Genomic DNA, 18,419 nt, shown 5'->3' on the forward strand with positions numbered 1-18,419 from the left:
AACAACCACTGTGGTAAGCTTTGTCATCATGGCTGCCACGCAACCATCTCCTGGGACCCCAGACCTTCTTCATACTAGTCCTGATTGATGTCCTGACCAGACTGGGCCAGAGAAAGAGACTCAGATGACACTGTCATGGCTCTGGCCAAAACCCAAACACTCCCTGGGATGTGAGCCTTTGCCTCATTCCCTGCTAGCTGTGTCTTTTTCCTTCTCCAACTTATTTCTTTCCTTTCCAATCTTGCTCTCTTTGCCTTCTGTTTAATAAGAGTCTGACTTAGCCAGCCAATATTGCATATTTTGCCACACTGCTATGAGAAGGAAACCAGACAGGCAACTAAATGCAATGCCCTAAACAGCCTGATACTAGTACTTTTGATGGGTCTTGGAGTGGCTGATCAGCTGTGTGCTGGGCCTGTGTTTTTCCAGCAGTGAGGTTGCTGGTGAAAGTCATCACCAGAGACAGAAGTAGCATTTTCTATCTTTGCTGTTCTTTTCTGAACTCTTTTGTGTGTGTTTGTCTTTTGCTCTGTCCTTTAGGAAACAGGATTGGACTTTAACATTAGCAGCAATGACAACAGCTCCAGTCCATCCCAACTAACATATTCTTTTTTCCCCAGAAAGGACAGTTGTTAATACCATCTTTGACACCATCTACAAGACTGTCAAACATGGGCTTTGCTTCCTTCTAAAAACTCTCCAGCTAAAGGCAAGGAATGTTGTTAAAATGAAAGCCTTACTTAATATTTTACTTTTTAAATGCTTTAATTGTTTTCCCTTCTTTTCTCTTTCTTTAATGAAAGGTTAAAAGGATTTTTACTGGTGTGTTTGCCATGGCACTAAGCACACTCAGGTCTCTATATATAAGAATGGCCATACAGGGTCAGACCACAGGTCCATCTAGCCCAGTATCCTGTCTTCCAACAGTGGTCAATGCCAGGTGCCCCTGGAGGAATGAGCAGAACAGGTAATCATCAAGTGATCCATCCCTTTCACCCATTCCTAGTTTCTAGCAAACAGAATAGCCATTGATGGACCTATCTTCTATGAACTTATCTAGTCCTTTTTTGAACCCTGTTATAGTCTTGGCCTTCACAACATCCTCTGGCAAGGAGTTCCACAGGTAGACTGTGCATTTTGTGAAAAAATACTTCCTTTTGTGTCTTTTAAATCTGCTGCCTATTAATTTCATTTGCTGCTCCCTAGTCCTTGTGTTATGAGAAGGAATAAATAACACTTCCTTATTTACTTTCTTCACACCAGTCATGATTTTATAAACCTCTATCATATCCCCACCTTAGTCGTCTCTTTTCCAAGCTGAAAAGTACCAGTCTTATTAATCTCTCCTCATATGGCAGCCATTTCATACCCCAAATAATTTTTGTTGCCTTTTTCTGAACCTTTTCCAAGTCGAATATATCTTTTTTGAGATGGGGCAACCACATAAACATGCAGTATTCAAGATGTGGGCATACCATGGATTTATATAGCAGCAATATGACATTTTCTGTCTTCCCCCTCCTTATGGAACCTACACCGCTATTTTCTGTCCAGCAGATATCCCTCAAACCATCACCAACAGCAATAATCTCTAAGAAAGCACACTACTGACAGTGATTGTGTCTTCTATGTTTGCTCAAGGAGTGCCATGCACAGGGATGTCTCTCAGTAAATAATTATTTTGAATGGGTTGCTTAGACCTGAAAATTGGTTACACTTAAACTTCTGTAGCCAGTGAAGTCATCACATTAGCTGACCAGCAGTTCTTTCAGCTCCTTTGGACTATCTAGAATATGTCTACACTGTAACACTGCCCCCCACCAAGTGAGCCAGTCTCAGAGCCTGGGTAACTGACACTGGCTTTGCGCTACATGGTAAAAAATAGCAGTATATACATTCCCTCTTGGGCTGAATCATAGTCCCTGAGACCCTCCTCTCTTTCAGGGTACCAGAGCCAGGGACCCAGCCTGAGCGGGAATGTCTATACTGCTATTTTTAGCCAGGGTGCAAGTAAAATCCATTTCTTATCAGTATGGGGGGGGACAGGAGGCACCAGCAAAGGGGGAGTATATGACCTGCTCACGTGACCTTCCATGTAACTCCTCCCCACCCCGCCACCAGCCTGGGGCCCTGGCCTCTCCCTATAACCCATCCCACATTACCCTGGGGGGCTCTGTCCTCCTCCTGCTGTGCTGGAGACTTCAGAACCACAGCAGGGAAAGGAGCAGAATGTGGGGCAGCTGGGAAGCCCCAAGCTGGCAACTCCTCTGGCCCAGCTCTACCGTTCCCAGCCTCACCCCCTGCCCTTCCATGCAGCTGCGTCTCTTCCATCTGTCCCCAGAGGACAGGGCTGGGGGCAGTACAGCCACTGGAGGAGCTGCCAGGGTTCTGCTCCTTTCCCCATTGCAGTTCCTGGGAGACCCTGTGGTTCAGGGCTCTCTTGGGAACCACAGTGGGGAAAGGAGCAGAATCCTCAGCTCTGCCCCCTGCCCTTCCACGGAGCTGCATCTCTGTCCTCCGTCTGTGTACTACAGCAGCAGTCCCACTCAGGACAGACCTGGGGGGGCGGGGGAAGGGTTGTTCCGCCCCCCAGCCCAGCCCACCCAGACCTGTCCTCCGGCAGGGCTGCAGCTGTACAGATGGACGAGATGCAGCTCCATGGAAGGGAAGGGGAATGGGCTAGGGGCAGTACAGCTGCACCAGAGGGGCTGCCAGTGTGGGGCCACCAGCTCCTCCTGTGTCTTTCCGGTATGTCATACAGATTAGAAATATCTTGCTGGTACGGTGTACCTACCAGACTGTACCTCTGTACTTGCACTGCTGTTTTTAGCCCAACAGCTTGAGACCCATGAGCCCAAGTCAGTTGACCTGGGCTCTTAGACTCGCTGCTAAAGCGAGGGTTTTTTTTCAGTGTTGATGTACCCTTAGAGACCCCATAAGAGCTAGCAATGGACTATTTGAAAGCATGAACAAGCAATAAAGGCTATGCCTGTTATCCCAGCTGTGTTTTCTGTAGCCCTTGTTCTCCTACAGATAGTCATATATTATGAGCATAATGTGTATTGAAGTTTTACCATTCCACACTTTAGCAAAATGCAATGTTAGCAACAATAACAATGCTTTTTATTATGTTATTCTGTATTCATACCTCAAATCCCTGTGGTCTTCCTAGACTTTCTTTAACATGTTTCCACGCAACCAGAATCTCTGATACAGACAAACCTGTAGCCTTGACATCAGTAGGAGCCGCACTGGGTTCTGTATTAAGAAAAAATGAAATGACAAACCTCTACTGTAACAACTTGTATCTATCAAAAGCACTACAACTGAAAGTGTCATATATTTCCTCCATTGTACCTTATTACCCAGAATAAAGTCTTGTGGCTGTTGTGCGTATGAGAAACTGAACAAAATAAAAAGATTATCTCTATTATATTTCTTTATTTGTGTCATGTTCCATCAATATCTTATTACAGACGGACCCACAATGAAGAACCCCTTTTCCATGGCTGATTTCTCTTCAGCAACCTTTAATTCTTATCTTCAACATTATTTTCCCATCTAAGCCTTCACCAACAGATCTACGGGACGGCAGAAGTAAATAGAGCATTCTTTCTCTGTCCTTTACTCTGCCATTTCATCATTTGAAAATGAAAACTACATGGGGTGCTCAGATGACCTTGCTCTTGAGTTAAACCAGCAGCTGAAAAGCTTGCAGTCAAACCCAGAGATGTAGTGAAATGCATAGCAAATGCACTTTTTAGGAGCATATTAGTACTTCAGGTTGCTGGCAATTTTAAATACATTTTTAAGCACAGGATACACACCTTCCTATAGAGAAGGAAAGGAACATTTTTATTTTCTGATTCTAGCCAGCTTTGCTGTTAACAGCTTTTACATTGCATAACTTTGGGGTCAGGGAAAACTTTTAAAAAACACCTGGGTTGGTCAGCAATAAGAAAAGTAAGATCAGGGGAAAAAATAGGAAAATACACATTGAAAGCTGTAGGGAGAGCTACAGAGACAATATATGCCAAGGATGGCCAAACTGCGGCTTGTGAGTTTTACAGTTAGAGTGTGGCTCTCGGAGCCCCCACACTCCCACATTCTCGACCTATCAGACTGTTTGGTGGAGCTCAGCGCTTCTGCCCTGTGGCAGGGTGGTGGGGCTACAGGCTTCTGCCCAGCAGGGAGAGGGGTTTTGGGGCTTCAGCCCCATGGGAGGCACCTTCCGGGGCTTGGGGCTTCACTGGGAGCAGGGCTGAAGCTCTGAACCCCAGAAGGCATGCCTCGTGAGGCTGAGGGCCTGAGACCCCTTGACCCTGCAGGGCAGTAGCCCCTAGTTCCATCATCCTGGCGCAGGGCTGAAGCGCTGAGCCCTAGCAGGCATGCCTCAGCTCTCGAATTTTTGAAGACTGTCCTATGCATCTCGGAGGGTCAGTACGTTTTCTCATCCCTGATATATGCCATAGATTTGTATGGTCACCTTGGTTTACAGAGTGCGTTGTGATTGCCGAGGGTTTACAAAACCCCATATGTATCATTTTACTAGAGCTTAGAGCTTTAGTATTTGGGGCAATTTTCATTCCCTGTGAAATTAATAAAATCTTACTGCAACATGTTTAGATGAGAATATAGAACTCAGTGAAAATACTTTACATTAGAGCACAAGCACACAGTAGCTATTTACAACCCTCCAGGGTCTGTCTGTTTGTTGAGAAAAAAGCTGGATTCAGATTCATCTGGAATAACAAGGGCTGTAATTTGTTTCTTGGTCTAACATATCTCATTACATTTTGTAATGTGTTAGTCTGATCATTTGGAGGCCCTGGCTTTTACATTATAAAGAAGCACATAAAAGATCTTTTTAAAAGATGCATTTTAGGGCTTAACATGATTACAGAAAAATAATTTCTTTTTGGCACAGCCTGTGTTAAAATTATACATTTTGGTAGTTGATCAAATTGCCATAGTAAGGAGTTTAATATAAATCTTTATAGAGTAACTGGTCCCTCCCTCCCCAACCACCCTCCATTTTGTATTACATTATGTGCTCTGGCACTGCTGATCTACAGCTTCTCCCTTACTTTTCTTTTTGGGATTTTTCCTTTCCTTTTGCTCAGTTTTTTATTTTGTTTTGTTTGCTTGTTTGTTTTTTAAAAGCAGTGTCTAAAGAAAGTGAGAACTTCTGACTTTATTAAAAATTGTGCACATTAATAATGGTGCATTATTGCTAAGTATAAAATATTGATTGCTCTTTCAAAGTAGTAAATAAAAAGAAATTATAATGTTTACAAGGCATAAGCGATATGATATTCTGGACTCAAAGAGTCTGCTATAAAGAAATATATTCTGCATGATATTATTTGTTCAATAGGTGCACTCTGTTTTCTATTTTATGTACTACTAAGATTTGTGCTGCAAAAGCCATTTTCTAGTTTTTATATTATTGAAGCAATTGTCTTGTTGTCAGGGAAGACTACAGTGCGATAAATAATTTGTGATGTATACAAAATGTTGGGTGGCAGCTTTTACATTTTCTAAAAATGGAGAAAACATTTCTCTTTCATAGCATTCACTAGAGAAGGTTTATGCATTGCTCACAATAGAAACAAAAGGCTTAATATACATATATAATTGTTTTCAGTATATGAAGTAGAAAAATATATATGTATGAGGCATTTCTTACATGTCAGGAATTATTCACTGTAATTTCACTGATATTAGACTCCAAGAATGTAAATGTTCAGTAAAAGGAGAGAAACAATATTTTTAGAAATAAGGCACATTATGACTGTCTGAAAGTTTATGGAGATGAAATTGCAATTTTTATTGATTCAAATTGGATGAGGACCATATAATTTGCTATAATATAAAATAATCCATGGCTCAGTACAATGTCATGATTTATATTGTATGTCTAGCATTGATGATAAGTTTGGCAGGTTCATTAGGCTTTTCCATAATTGCTGTTGATGTTATGTTCATATTCTTTTATTAATATCTTCTTATTATGTTACATTTAGTGATATCTTCCTGGGGTCACACTGATGAAAAAAGGCTAGCATCCTTAACAAGCCCTTTAACATTCCCTGATTAAATTTAACAAAAAATAGTAAGACCTTGAAAAGCCCTGTGCAACATCCCAAAGACACTGCTTTTCATTTGCAAGACCAGAGTTTAGAATAACATTAGTATCCTGCAACAGCTGACGACATCAACACCTAACCCAGACTAGGGAATTCCATTCACTGCGTTGCATTAGGTTTCAAAGAGGAAATCCTGAATTCTAATTTGTCAGGAGCTGATTCTCAGATTCCATAGCATTAGTAGGTGTTTATTTGCAACTGTAAACTGGCCAGCCAAGTCCCACCATTCCACAGAGAATGTTTCCCCACAAAGATTTCAATGTTAGCTAATTCTGTGGAAACAGGTTCTGAAACAAAAATAAGTGCAGGACCAACTCAGGCAAGACCAATCCTTTAAACCCATTGTGGAACACAGCCACGACCAAGTCTCCCTGCTTAGCCAATTCCACTACTAATCTCTGTTCCCTTCTCATATTACTACCAGGGAGGAATTTTTACAGAGGTTCCTGACAAAAACTCTGAGCACTTTAGCCAGGAGCCCTTCCTCATTACTCCTCATCCTTTCCATATATTTGGGCAAGAGACTTCATCCAACAGTGAATTTCCTTGGCAAGATCATCCCCTTCTGTGACAGAGATCTCAGAGGGAGGAAATCTTCATGAGGATTCCCTGGAAAAGATATCTCCCTCATCATTCTGTCAGGGAGAAAGAGGTGTAGTATTTGGTCACCTTGCAGAAAAGACCACTGGGGATATCTCCAAACCTCACATATCCAGGGATCTGTATTGATCCCCAGGACATCTATGGAAGGCCAGCATCATCTGTGTAAAAATCCTCTCCCTCTCTCTGCCCATATATTGCTGCCCATATTTCCCATGCAATGAAACTCCACTGGAGTTGTGGTACCAGAGCTGTTCCTTAGATATGGGTCCCTCTGGAATCCTAAGGAAGATGTCATTTCTCTGCAGAAAGGAAAATATAGGGCAAGGATATACTCTGTTTCTTTTATTTCTTAACTGATTTCCACAGAGCCAGAGGAGGGACGATTTACATTCCCTTGGATCTGTCCCCCCCAGCCAATGTAGTCTTCCGTCAAGTCTATTCAATCTCCACTCTCTTTTCCAGTGCAGACCCTCTAGAGGATCCAGAATAGGGGGAGGCAAGTGGTGCCACAGAGAAGGCTCATCTCACTTTCGGAGGAAGGTGGGAGATATATGCCTGGGGGGTCCCTGTTCATGAATAGGACTGGGAGGCATGATCTGATTTCTTGTGTGTCAGTGATCAGATAGGCCCTTTGCAGTCTACCCAATAGTATTTGAGTCTATACACATATCCTGGTACTAATCAGGCATCTGAAACAGTGATTATTTTTCCAGTTCATCTTTAAACTTTGGTTCTGCCACTGCATACAAATGTTTTGTACTCCCAGAAGACTGAGTGTCCAAAGAATAGTTCCGAAAAAAAGTATGCTCCCTGCAGTTATAACCCTATTATTTCCTTCTCCTAACTCCAACACAGAATACCAGTATGCTGATAACTTACGGAATTTTATGCTGCAAAAGAAGCAACCTTTTGCTTCTGAAGATATTAATTAACTTGCAAAAGTTTCTCTTGCACTGGTACAGAGTACAAAATGGACAGGTTAATTGATAAAAATCAAGTTCTGATAGATTAAAAGCTTAGAGCAGCATTATCATGTTCATTAATATAAATGATACATTTGTAATAAGTGACATAACAGCTGGAGTTCTCCAAATAATAAGGGGGATGTGTCTATAATATTGATTACACATATGGCTTCCCAATGGGGCTAGTCGCATTAATCAAAGCAGTGCTTAGTAAACTCCTCAGTATAAGGATTATCATTTCCTTATTTAAAAATTCAGTGAAGACTCCTGTAGTTGAACTTCTACAGGCTCTAACCCAGATAGATCAACTGGCAAAGGTAGGAAATTATCCATTATATTTTACCACTAAGATGCCAATTTATTAATTTTCAGGTTCACATAAATCTCAGGGAGCTCAGTTTTAGCTATGAACTGATCCTCAGAATTGTACTTCATAAATGTAAGGTTTTAATTTGAGCCATAGCGGCCATACTTAAAAGTATGTAATTGCATATTCCTTCTCTTAAATTAGAAGAAAAAGGCCATGGCTTATTTTCTTATTTTAATGAAGGCCGAGAATGAAAAACTAGGAGAGTTTGAGCTAACCAGAAAATGTTTCAGCCTTTGTTGTCTTAATATTCATCTCACATAATATATTTTGCTGTCTACTTTAAATGCTTTATTTTCAGTCCGTAAACAGATCAAGTAGTAAAATTCTGAGAGCTCTGAAATGTGCCATCTGCCCACTTCTTTCTGGAAAATAACTATAGATTTAGGTTCTCCACCAGGCTGAATGAGTCAGAACAAAGTTAAATGGAAAACTTCTTTGCACAGTCAGTTTTCATTCAATGTTATTTGCATTACACTAATGACTAGAAGTCCCACTCACGGACTCATGCAAGCTGCTCTATAAAAATATGGTAAAAAAAATCAGCATCAGCGATTTAGATAATGGCATAGAGAATACACTTATAAAGTTTGTGGTCAATACCAAGCTGGGAGGTATTGTAAGTGCTTTGGAGGATAGGATTAAATTTCAAAATGATCTGGACAACTGGAGAAATGGTCTGAAGAAAATAGGATGAAATTTAATAAGGACAAATGCAAAATGCTCCACTTAGGAAGGAACAATCCTTACAAAATGGGAAATGACTGCCTAGGAAGGAGTACAGCAGAAAGGGATCTGAGGGTCATAGTGGATCACAAGCTAAATATGAGTGAACAGTGTAACACTGTTGCAAAAAAAAAGTAAACATAATTCTGAGATGTATTCACAGGAGAGCTGTAAGCAAGACATGAAAAATAATTCTTCTGCTTTACTACATGATGATTAGGCCTCAACTGGAGTACTGTGTCCAGTTCTGGATGCCACATTTCAGGAAAGTTGTAGACAAATTGGAAAAAGTCCAGAGAAGACATGACCTATGAGGGAAGATTGAAAAAAACTGGATTTATCCAGTCTGAAGAAGAGAAGGTTGAGAGGGGACATGGTAACAATTTTCAAGTACATAAAAATTTATTACAAGGAGGAGGGAGAAAATATATTCTCCTTAACTTCTGAGTATAGGACATGAAGCTATGGGCTTAAATTGCAGCAAAGGCAGTTTAGGTTGGACATTAGGAAGAACTTCCTGTCAGGGTGGTTAAGCACTAAAATAAATTGCCCAGGGATGCTGTGGAGTCTCGATCATTGGAGATTTTTAAAATCAGGTTAGACAAACACCTGTCAGGGATGGTTTAGATGAGGGCAGAGGACTGGACAGATGGGCTCTTGAAGTCCCTTCCAGTCCTATGGTTCTATGATTCTATGAAAGTCAGTGGGAGCTGGGTGCCCAATCTACTTAGTCACTTTTGAAAAGCCCACTACAAACCTATATGAATCTTTAGGCACCTGAATACCTTTGTATGTCTGGCCCTTAGTCATTTAAGAGTCTAATAGGATTTGACTGCTACGTCACTGCTGATAATCTTACCATTAGGCTTTTTGCTGGCCCTTTACACAGGAGTGGATAGCACTGGTTACGAATAACAAGTATGCTTACTGAAGGCACTTTAGTTAGAATGAGGGCTTGGCAGATCAGGCCCCAAGACTGATATATATCGTACTGCTGGTCCCTCTTCTATACCAGCTTCCAAACAAAAATCCTGTTTCTTTGTTCTTTTTAATTTTGAGTACAGCACCTTAGGATACTTGTAAGGTTCTGACACACACAGACACAGATTGAATAAGCAAATTATAATGGGTAGATATGTTTGGATGATTGAATTGTGTCAAAGAAACCAGGGTTCCCATAACTGATTACTCTACTTTGGATAAAAGAAATGAGAATTAATAATAAATTAATAATTCTAGATTTATCTTTTGCATTTTTCATATTTTAAAGTAAACTTTAGAAATACTGACTTTTTTATATTATCAAAGATTCCGTTTTCAGTTTTCTCTAAATAACTAAAAAACAGACTTTAAACGTAACACTATTTATCAAAACTGAATTTTCAATACTTGTCATTCAAAACAGGGAAATAACAGGGGACATTTATAAATTAATTTATAAATTAATATTTTACAATGAAAAAATATCTCCCTCTTGCCTCACAGAAGGCTCTGATTTTCTTTTTTTTAATTTGATTCTCTTATGATTTGAGTTCTTAAAAATAATAAAAGCATCTGAATAAATGATATTACTTCACTGTCTGTTAAGTAACAATAAAGTCAAATGCATATTGACAAAAATATCTCTGTAGTACTGGTAAGTCAGATATCATTTTGATTGTATTTGGATTTTAAGATGTTCTCATGCTGATCCAAACAATTAAACACATGTAGATTACTGACACTTGCTTTAAAGGAATCAAAATTTCAATCTTCTTTGACTATGGGATAATGGTATCAGAAAAATACATCTAACTGAGAAGGAAGGGTAGTAATGGGTAATCGAGCAGAAAAAAAATGTTACTCATTTGTTGCAAAGAATCTTGTGGCACCTTATAGACTAACAGACGTTTTGGAGCATGAGCTTTCGTGGGTGAATACCCACTTCCTCAGATGCATGTAGTGGAAATTTCCAGGGGCAGGTATATATATGCTAGCAAGCAAGCTAGAGATAACGAGGTCAGTTCAATCAAGGAGGATGAGGCCCTGTTCTAGCAGTTGAGGTGTGAAAACCAAGAGAGGAGAAACTGGTTCTGTAGTTGGCAAGCCATTCACAGTCTTTGTTCAGTCCTGAGCTGATGGTGTCAAATTTGCAGATGAACTGAAGCTCAGCAGTTTCTCTTTGAAGTCTGGTCCTGAAGTTTTTTTGCTGCAGGATGGCCACCTTAAGGTCTGCTATAGTGTGGCCAGGGAGGTTGAAGTGCTCTCCTACAGGTTTTTGTATATTGTCATTCCTAATGTCTGATTTGTATCCATTTATCTTTTTCCGTAGAGACTGTCCAGTTTGGCCGATGTACATAGCAGAGGGGCATTGCTGGCATATGATGGCGTATATTACATTGGTGGATGTGCAGGTGAATGAACCAGTGATGGTGTGACTGATCTGGTTAGGTCCTGTGATGGTGTCGCTGGTGTAGATATGTGGGCAGAGTTGGCATCGAGGTTTGTTGCATGGATTGGTTCCTGAGCTAGAATTATTATGGTGCGGTGTGCAGTTACTGGTGAGAATATGTTTCAGGTTGGCAGGTTGTCTGTGGGCAAGGACTGGCCTGCCACCCAAGGCCTGTGAAAGTGTGGGATCATTGTCCAGGATGGGTTGTAGATCCTTGATGATGCATTGGAGGGGTTTTAGCTGGGGGCTGTATGTGGTGGCCAGTGGAGTCCTGTTGGTTTCTTTCTTGGGTTTGTCTTGCAGTAGGAGGCTTCTGGGTACACGTCTGGCTCTGTTGATCTGTTTCCTTATTTCCTCGTGTGGGTATTGTAGTCTTGAGAATGCTTGGTGGAGATTTTGTAGGTGTTGGTCTCTGTCTGAGGGGTTAGAGCAGATGCGGTTGTACCTCAGTGCTTGGCTGTAGACAATGGATCGTGTGATGTGTCCGGGATGGAAGCTGGAGGCATGAAGGTAGGCATAGCGGTCGGTAGGTTTTTGATATAGGGTGGTGTTAATGTGACCATCACTTATTTGTACCGCGGTGTCAAGAAAGTGGACCTCCCATGTAGATTGGTCCAGGCTGAGGTTGATGGTGGGGTGGAAGCTGTTGAAATCGTGGTGGAATTTTTCCACCGTCTCCTTCCCATGGGTCCAGATGATGAAGATGTCATCAATGTAGCGTAGGTAGAGAAGGGGCGTGAGTGGACAAGAGCTGAGGAAGCGTTGTTCCAGGTCGGCCATAAAGATATTGGCATATTGTGGGGCCATGCGGGTGCCCATAGCAGTGCCACTGATCTGGAGATATATATTGTCATCAAATTTGAAATAGTTGTGTGTAAGTATAAAGGCACAGAGCTCAGCAGCCAGTTGTGCTGTGGCATCATCAGGGATAGTGTTCCTGACAGCTTGTATTCCATCTGTGTGTGGGATGTTTGTGTAGAGAGCCTCTACATCCATGGTGGCTAGGATGGTGTTTTTTGGGAGGTGACCAATGCATTGTAGTTTCCTCAGGAAATCGGTGGTGTCACGGAGATAGCTGGGAGTGCTGGTGGCATAGGGTCTGAGTAGAGAGTCTATATATCCAGACAGTCCTTCAGTGAGAGTGCCAATGCCTGAGATGATGAGGTGTCCAGGATTTCCAGGTTTGTGGTTCTTGGGTAGTAGATAGAATAACCCTGGTCGGGGCTCTAGGGGTATGTTGCTTTCTTCTGGTGTTAGTGTAAGGAGTGTCCTGAGTAGATGCTGTAGTTTCTTAGTGTATTCCTCAGTGGGATCTGAGGGAAGTGGCCTGTAGAATTTGGTATTGGAGAGTTGTCTGGCGGCCTCCTTTTGGTAGTCAGACCTGTTCATGATGACAACAGCACCTCCTTTATCAGCGTCTTTGGTGATAATGTCAGGGTGGTTTCTGAGGCTGTGGATGGCATTGCGTTCTGCACGACTTAGGTTGTGAGGCAAGTGATGTTGTTCCACGATTTCTGCCTGTGCACGCCAGCGGAAGCATTCAATGTATAGGTCCAGACTGTCATATCGACCCTCAGGAGGAGTCCATGTGGAGTTCCTCTTCTTGTGCTGTTGGTGGGACGGCACCTGTGTATCAGTGCACTGTTCAGTGTTGTCCTGGAAGTATTCTTTGAGTCGGAGCCAGCAAAAGTAGGCTTCCAGATCGCCACAGAACTGTATCATGTTGGTGGGGGTGGCAGGGCAGAAAGAGAGTCCCCGAGATAGGACAGACTTTTCTTCTGGGCTGAGTGTGTAGTTGGATAGATTGACGATATTGCTGGGTGGATTAGGCGTACCACGGTTTTGGCCCCATGTGGCAGGTAGGAGTTTAGACAGCTTACAGTCCTTTTTCCTTTGTAGAGAGGTGAAGTGAGTAATGTAGATCTCCTGTCTTATTCTAGTGAAGTCCATTTGTATAGAAGTTTGGTTATTAATGAGAGTCTCCAGGTTGGAGAGCTCTTTTTTGATGTTTTCCTGTATCCCCAGGAACCAATCCATGCAACAAACCTCGATGCCAACTCTGCCCACATATCTACACCAGCGACACCATCACAGGACCTAACCAGATCAGCCACACCATCACTGGTTCATTCACCTGCACATCCACCAATGTAATATACGCCATCATATGCCAGCAATGCCCCTCTGCTATGTACATCGGCCAAACTGGACAGTCTCTACGGAAAAAGATAAATGGATAAAAATCAGACATTAGGAATGACAATATACAAAAACCTGTAGGAGAGCACTTCAACCTCCCTGGCCACACTATAGCAGACCTTAAGGTGGCCATCCTGCAGCAAAAAAGCTTCAGGACCAGACTTCAAAGAGAAACTGCTGAGCTTCAGTTCATCTGCAAATTTGACACCATCAGCTCAGGATTGAACAAAGACTGTGAATGGCTTGCGAACTACAGAACCAGTTTCTCCTCTCTTGGTTTTCACACCTCAATTGCTAGAACAGGGCCTCATCCTCCCTGATTGAACTGACCTCGTTATCTCTAGCTTGCTTGCTAGCATATATATACCTGCCCCTGGAAATTTCCACTACATGCATCTGAGGAAGTGGGTATTCACCCACGAAAGCTCATGCTCCAAAACGTCTGTTAGTCTATAAGGTGCCACAGGATTCTTTGCTGCTTTTACAGATCCAGACTAACATGGCTACCCCTCTGATACTCATTTGTTGTGAGCTAATACAAAAATAAAATTCCAAGTTTTCTACGTAACATCATGTGGATCAACTGAAAGCAATGGGACTATTTGAAGAGTAAAGTACTACTCAACATGCGGAGGGTTTCTGAATCCAGCCTTTGATATTAGAGTGGGTCAAATCATTTGTTGTGAATAATATTTGCTTGCCTTTTCTTCTATATGTGAATTTTAACAAACTGATTTCTATAAATATAGAGCCAGATCTTTTGCTTGTGTAAATCAGCAGAACTGCATTGAAACCACCTGAGCTACACCAATTTACAACTAGCTGAGCCCATAGTTTTTATCCATAAATATTTGCTGAATAATCTCCAGAACAATTTTCAGGTACTGGGTTGTTCATAAAGTATTCATTGTTATTCACAGTGAGTGTTTGGCTACTAACTATAGTTTCTGAACCCTGTTTTAGTAACAAACTTTTTAAACAGGAAAATGACAAGTAGCAAAATATAAAGAACAACCAAAAACACATGCTATGCACTTTTCAGTCCCAGTTTCCCAGGAAACAATCATTAATGCTGGGAATTTATGAAACAATCAGATGTTGTAAACATCTGTTTGACATAAATTGTGAATACTGAATTACATGGAACACCAAAACAATAGTGGAACAAAGTCAGCCTTTTTATTAAAACTATTTTTTTCATCAGCTGGCTGCCTCTATTTAATATGATAAACCTATGGTCTGACTGTTATATATGAGGCAGTGTAGCCTAGTGAACAGAGCACTGAACTGAGACTAAGGAGAGACCTGCTGCTCGTCCGCTAGGTGACCTTGAACAAGCCATGCCACCAACATGTACCATAGTTTCCCTGCCTACAAAATGGGAATAATGATACTTATCTCCTTTGTAAAGTGCTTTGAGATCTATGGATGAAAAACACTACTATTAATTCTTATTGCATATATATAGCGTATGACATGCAGACAAACTTTACAATCTCTCAAACTAACCTCCCTCAGCTGAACAGATGACCACAATGGGGCTGAAGGGTCCATCTCCTTTGTTATTATATACACCAACTTTCACCTCAAAGGGAGTCAGAGGTGGCACACTTTCATCCCTATAGATGAACTTTGAAGCATCTGAGGATGTCACCATTTTTTCTTTCCACCCTCGTGTTCCATTTGGTCTGAAAGCCACAATGTATCCAAATCCTTCCCCATTCTGAAACTCTTCTGATACTGGCTAAAAAAAGGAAAGTTCAATTAACCAGCAGATATTTTAAACCTTATTACACTGGAAGCAATCACAGTGGGCAAATATAAACTGGCTTCTTAACAGAGGCGATCATGTAAAGCAGTAGTCACAGAATTGTGCTCAGTACAGCTTAACTAGTAAGGAAAGTCTTTTCTATATGTTTTGGGGCGGCCGACTGACATCAGTGGACCAATGACAAATTACACCAGCTGAGCTTCTACCCCAGTGTATCTAAAAAGTGGCTGATTCTGCCACCCTTACTCGCACTGATTAATCTGCCCTGAATTAGATGAGACTGCTCACAGAGAAAGGCATGATTCTAAGTGCCAGGATCAGTCCTTAGTAACAAATCCAACAGATTTTTAGTTACACAATTTTTGTGTGTTACCTATTAAGAATAGCTACCTTCTCTGGTGGAATTCCCCATGGAGAGGTAGGGAATATAAATGGAAATGGTAGAAATCTATTAAAGCAAAAGAAAAATTTAAGTGCATTCACTCTGCTGCGTATAATTAAAACATATGAAGTACCTGGATGTTATTACTAATTTGGTTAATGACTTTACCTAATGTAAGAGGTTGTGATGCATAGTGTGATGTGTTGCAAACAGTGAAAAGAGAAAGATACTTATAGGACATGGCGGAACCACAAGGCTAAATAAAAACAGGGTAAAGCCCTGAAATCTTCTGCCTAATTTGGAGAATGCATTCTCTCAGGCTGGTGAAAGTGGCTTCACTATAGTTTGCATTATTTGTTATGGAAATAATGGTTTCAGTGTTGGGCAAATCAACAAAGAATGCCAAACTGAATACTGTGTGATGGTGGCTGGGAAGATAACTCACTGGACAGATCCTGAGGTAGAATAAATCAGCTCAGCATAGATCCACTGAAGTGAATGAAACTAGGCCAATTTACATCAATTAAGACTCTGGCCCTCTGCAGGCTTTTCAGTGTTCGTGCCAACCTTCCTATCAGAGGGAGGAGTTAATGTACAAGTAGTCTCTTTCTCACACACTGAGTTAGCACTGCATCTTGAGCAGAATTCACAGCACATCTATTGAAGCAAGATCAACTTTAGCAGACTGAGTGAGAAGGAAAGCAAAAACAAATCAACTTTACTTTGGGGCATCTGATCTGAGTGGTAGATTCTCCAAGTTGTCCTCTGCTCTCATCACATGGAAATGTGAACCTCGTTGAGACCTTAGCACACATTTAAGAAATGATATTTTGTGTTCATATCTTGATAAGATTTGCTGTAGGGAACCTCAGTACAGTACTCCTTACTTTTGCCCTCAAATAAGTCAATATGAAACAGAGCCTTTAATCAAAAAGAGTCCCTTACCTCCCACGCTATTACTAATTCATACCGTCTTCCACTTCTGCCACTTACATTAGCTGGAGCTGTCTTTGGAACTATGAACAAAAAAGTGAAAAAAAGAGAATGTCCAAGTTATTGAAGTTTTCCCCATAGTAATAGCTACCCCAGAAGACAGTAAACTGTCAAATCAGGTCAAAAATAGCAAAAGATAGAACACTGCTGTAAAGAGAACTTGCTTGAGTTTTCTGATTGCATTTTAGGAAATCCTGCAAAAAATGTAGTCAGTTCAAACTGAATACAAACTTCTGAGAAGAGAAGAAATATTCTAGGGAACAAAGTTACTATAAAAAACAATAACAACTGCTTTCCCATTATCCCACATTTTAATATGCTGTTGATTTTGAAGATTATTTTGCTGGAATTATCCTATTAATACTTGTACATATTTGTGTGTGTTTTTTAAAGTGGCAACTAGAAAAGCAAATGCCAGGAACTCTGATGTATTTTAGTGTTCATGGAAAAGGTTTCACACAAGAATAATGATATTTGCATAAATTTTCATAAGTGAACAGTTATTTGAGGTGTTTCAATTTCTGGGAGTCCAACCTCAGAAACCTTAATGGGGCCTGATTTTCGTAAAGTGCCAAGCACTCATTATCATCTCAGGTTGGACACTCAACAACAGAAGCACCCCAAATCACTAATCCTTTTTGAAAATGTAGGCCATTACGTTTTCTTGATTTGCTTTACAGATATGTATGCATTTATAGAACTGACACAATAGCATATCTGAGAGGACGTCAAAACTATATAGAAAAATATTACAGCTATTGTCAATATGGGCTGGGTTACTGTATGCTTTATTTTTGGAAAATACTAGCTTTCCTTGGATCCATAGAATTTCTTTTCTCTCCTTTTCCACATCTACAGAAGCTCCTAAAATGACTTATGTGGAATGAATTTATGTACTGTGTGTGGTTTATGCCTACATTCTTTATTTGATTAAAGGCATTCTGGGATAGAAATCTTCTATTTTCTTCCTCACACACTTATATATACATCAACTGCAGAAAGATATTGTGAGGCATTAACCGTTAAGACCTTATTGTATGCAGTTCAGCTTATTTATTGAGTAGCACTGTGCCTTTGAACTACAAAGGGAAAAACACATTTAAATAAATGCACACAATTCCCTCTATTTCCTGCTTTGATCATTAAGGGCTTAAGTTCAATAACAGTATTCTAGAGTTTAGATGCTGGAAGCTCACACAGACTTCAAAATTGATTTGTATGGGCTTTTGGAGCCTTTAGCAGGTTTCCATTGAAAAAAGAAGAGGAAAAAAAAAGACTCGATTCTGACTTAATTTCTCATTGATGTAACTCCACTGACTACATAGGAGTTATTTCTGATTTACATTGATGTAAATGAGATGACAACCAGAACTTTTGTATGTCTATTTACATATACATATATTTTTAAAATATAAGTTTTGCTGTGGTGTCTGCAGCTCTCACTTGAATGACCTGAACAATTTCCAAGTATGAATTGCTTCTTTCCTGCTGAGGTATATTCACCTAGGAAACACACTATGTAGCTTTTCCTCCTTCAGTTCCCCACTTGGCCACGCTTAGTGAGGTTCTATACAGTTATTCTCTGCCAGAAGCACTTGACCTACATGTGATCAGATGATCAAGTGATGCCTTGAAGCCGTATTACAAAAGAGGAGTGGAGAAGGAAAGCATTAAGGAGACAAATTGCAGCTGCTTACTGTTTTCTTTAATTGACTTGGATTGTTTTGCTCATCTCTTTGGCAAACATCTGAAAACCTTCCTAGTATCATCATAAGAGTACTTATAGTCTCCTTCATTTCTAGCAGTTGGCACTCAGACACTGTATTTTTAATA

General features: G+C 40.7%; 1 protein-coding gene across 5 annotated transcripts in view; it reads right to left on the reverse strand.

Moving 5' to 3' along the window:
- Nucleotides 1-18,419, reverse strand: part of CNTN5 (contactin 5) — a 1,071,723-nt gene that overhangs the window by 34,702 nt on the left and 1,018,602 nt on the right. For all 5 annotated transcript variants that reach the window (XM_050940444.1, XM_050940408.1, XM_050940418.1 and 2 more), the window contains 3 exons: nt 16,539-16,609; nt 14,950-15,184; nt 3,149-3,258 (listed from right to left, as the gene is read on the reverse strand). In XM_050940444.1, the coding sequence (XP_050796401.1) occupies nt 3,149-3,258; nt 14,950-15,184; nt 16,539-16,609 (416 nt within the window). The remainder of the gene's footprint in view (nt 1-3,148; nt 3,259-14,949; nt 15,185-16,538; nt 16,610-18,419) is intronic.

Source organism: Gopherus flavomarginatus, chromosome 1, assembly GCF_025201925.1.
Source record: "Gopherus flavomarginatus isolate rGopFla2 chromosome 1, rGopFla2.mat.asm, whole genome shotgun sequence".
In the NCBI taxonomy this organism is placed as follows: Eukaryota; Metazoa; Chordata; order Testudines; family Testudinidae; genus Gopherus; species Gopherus flavomarginatus.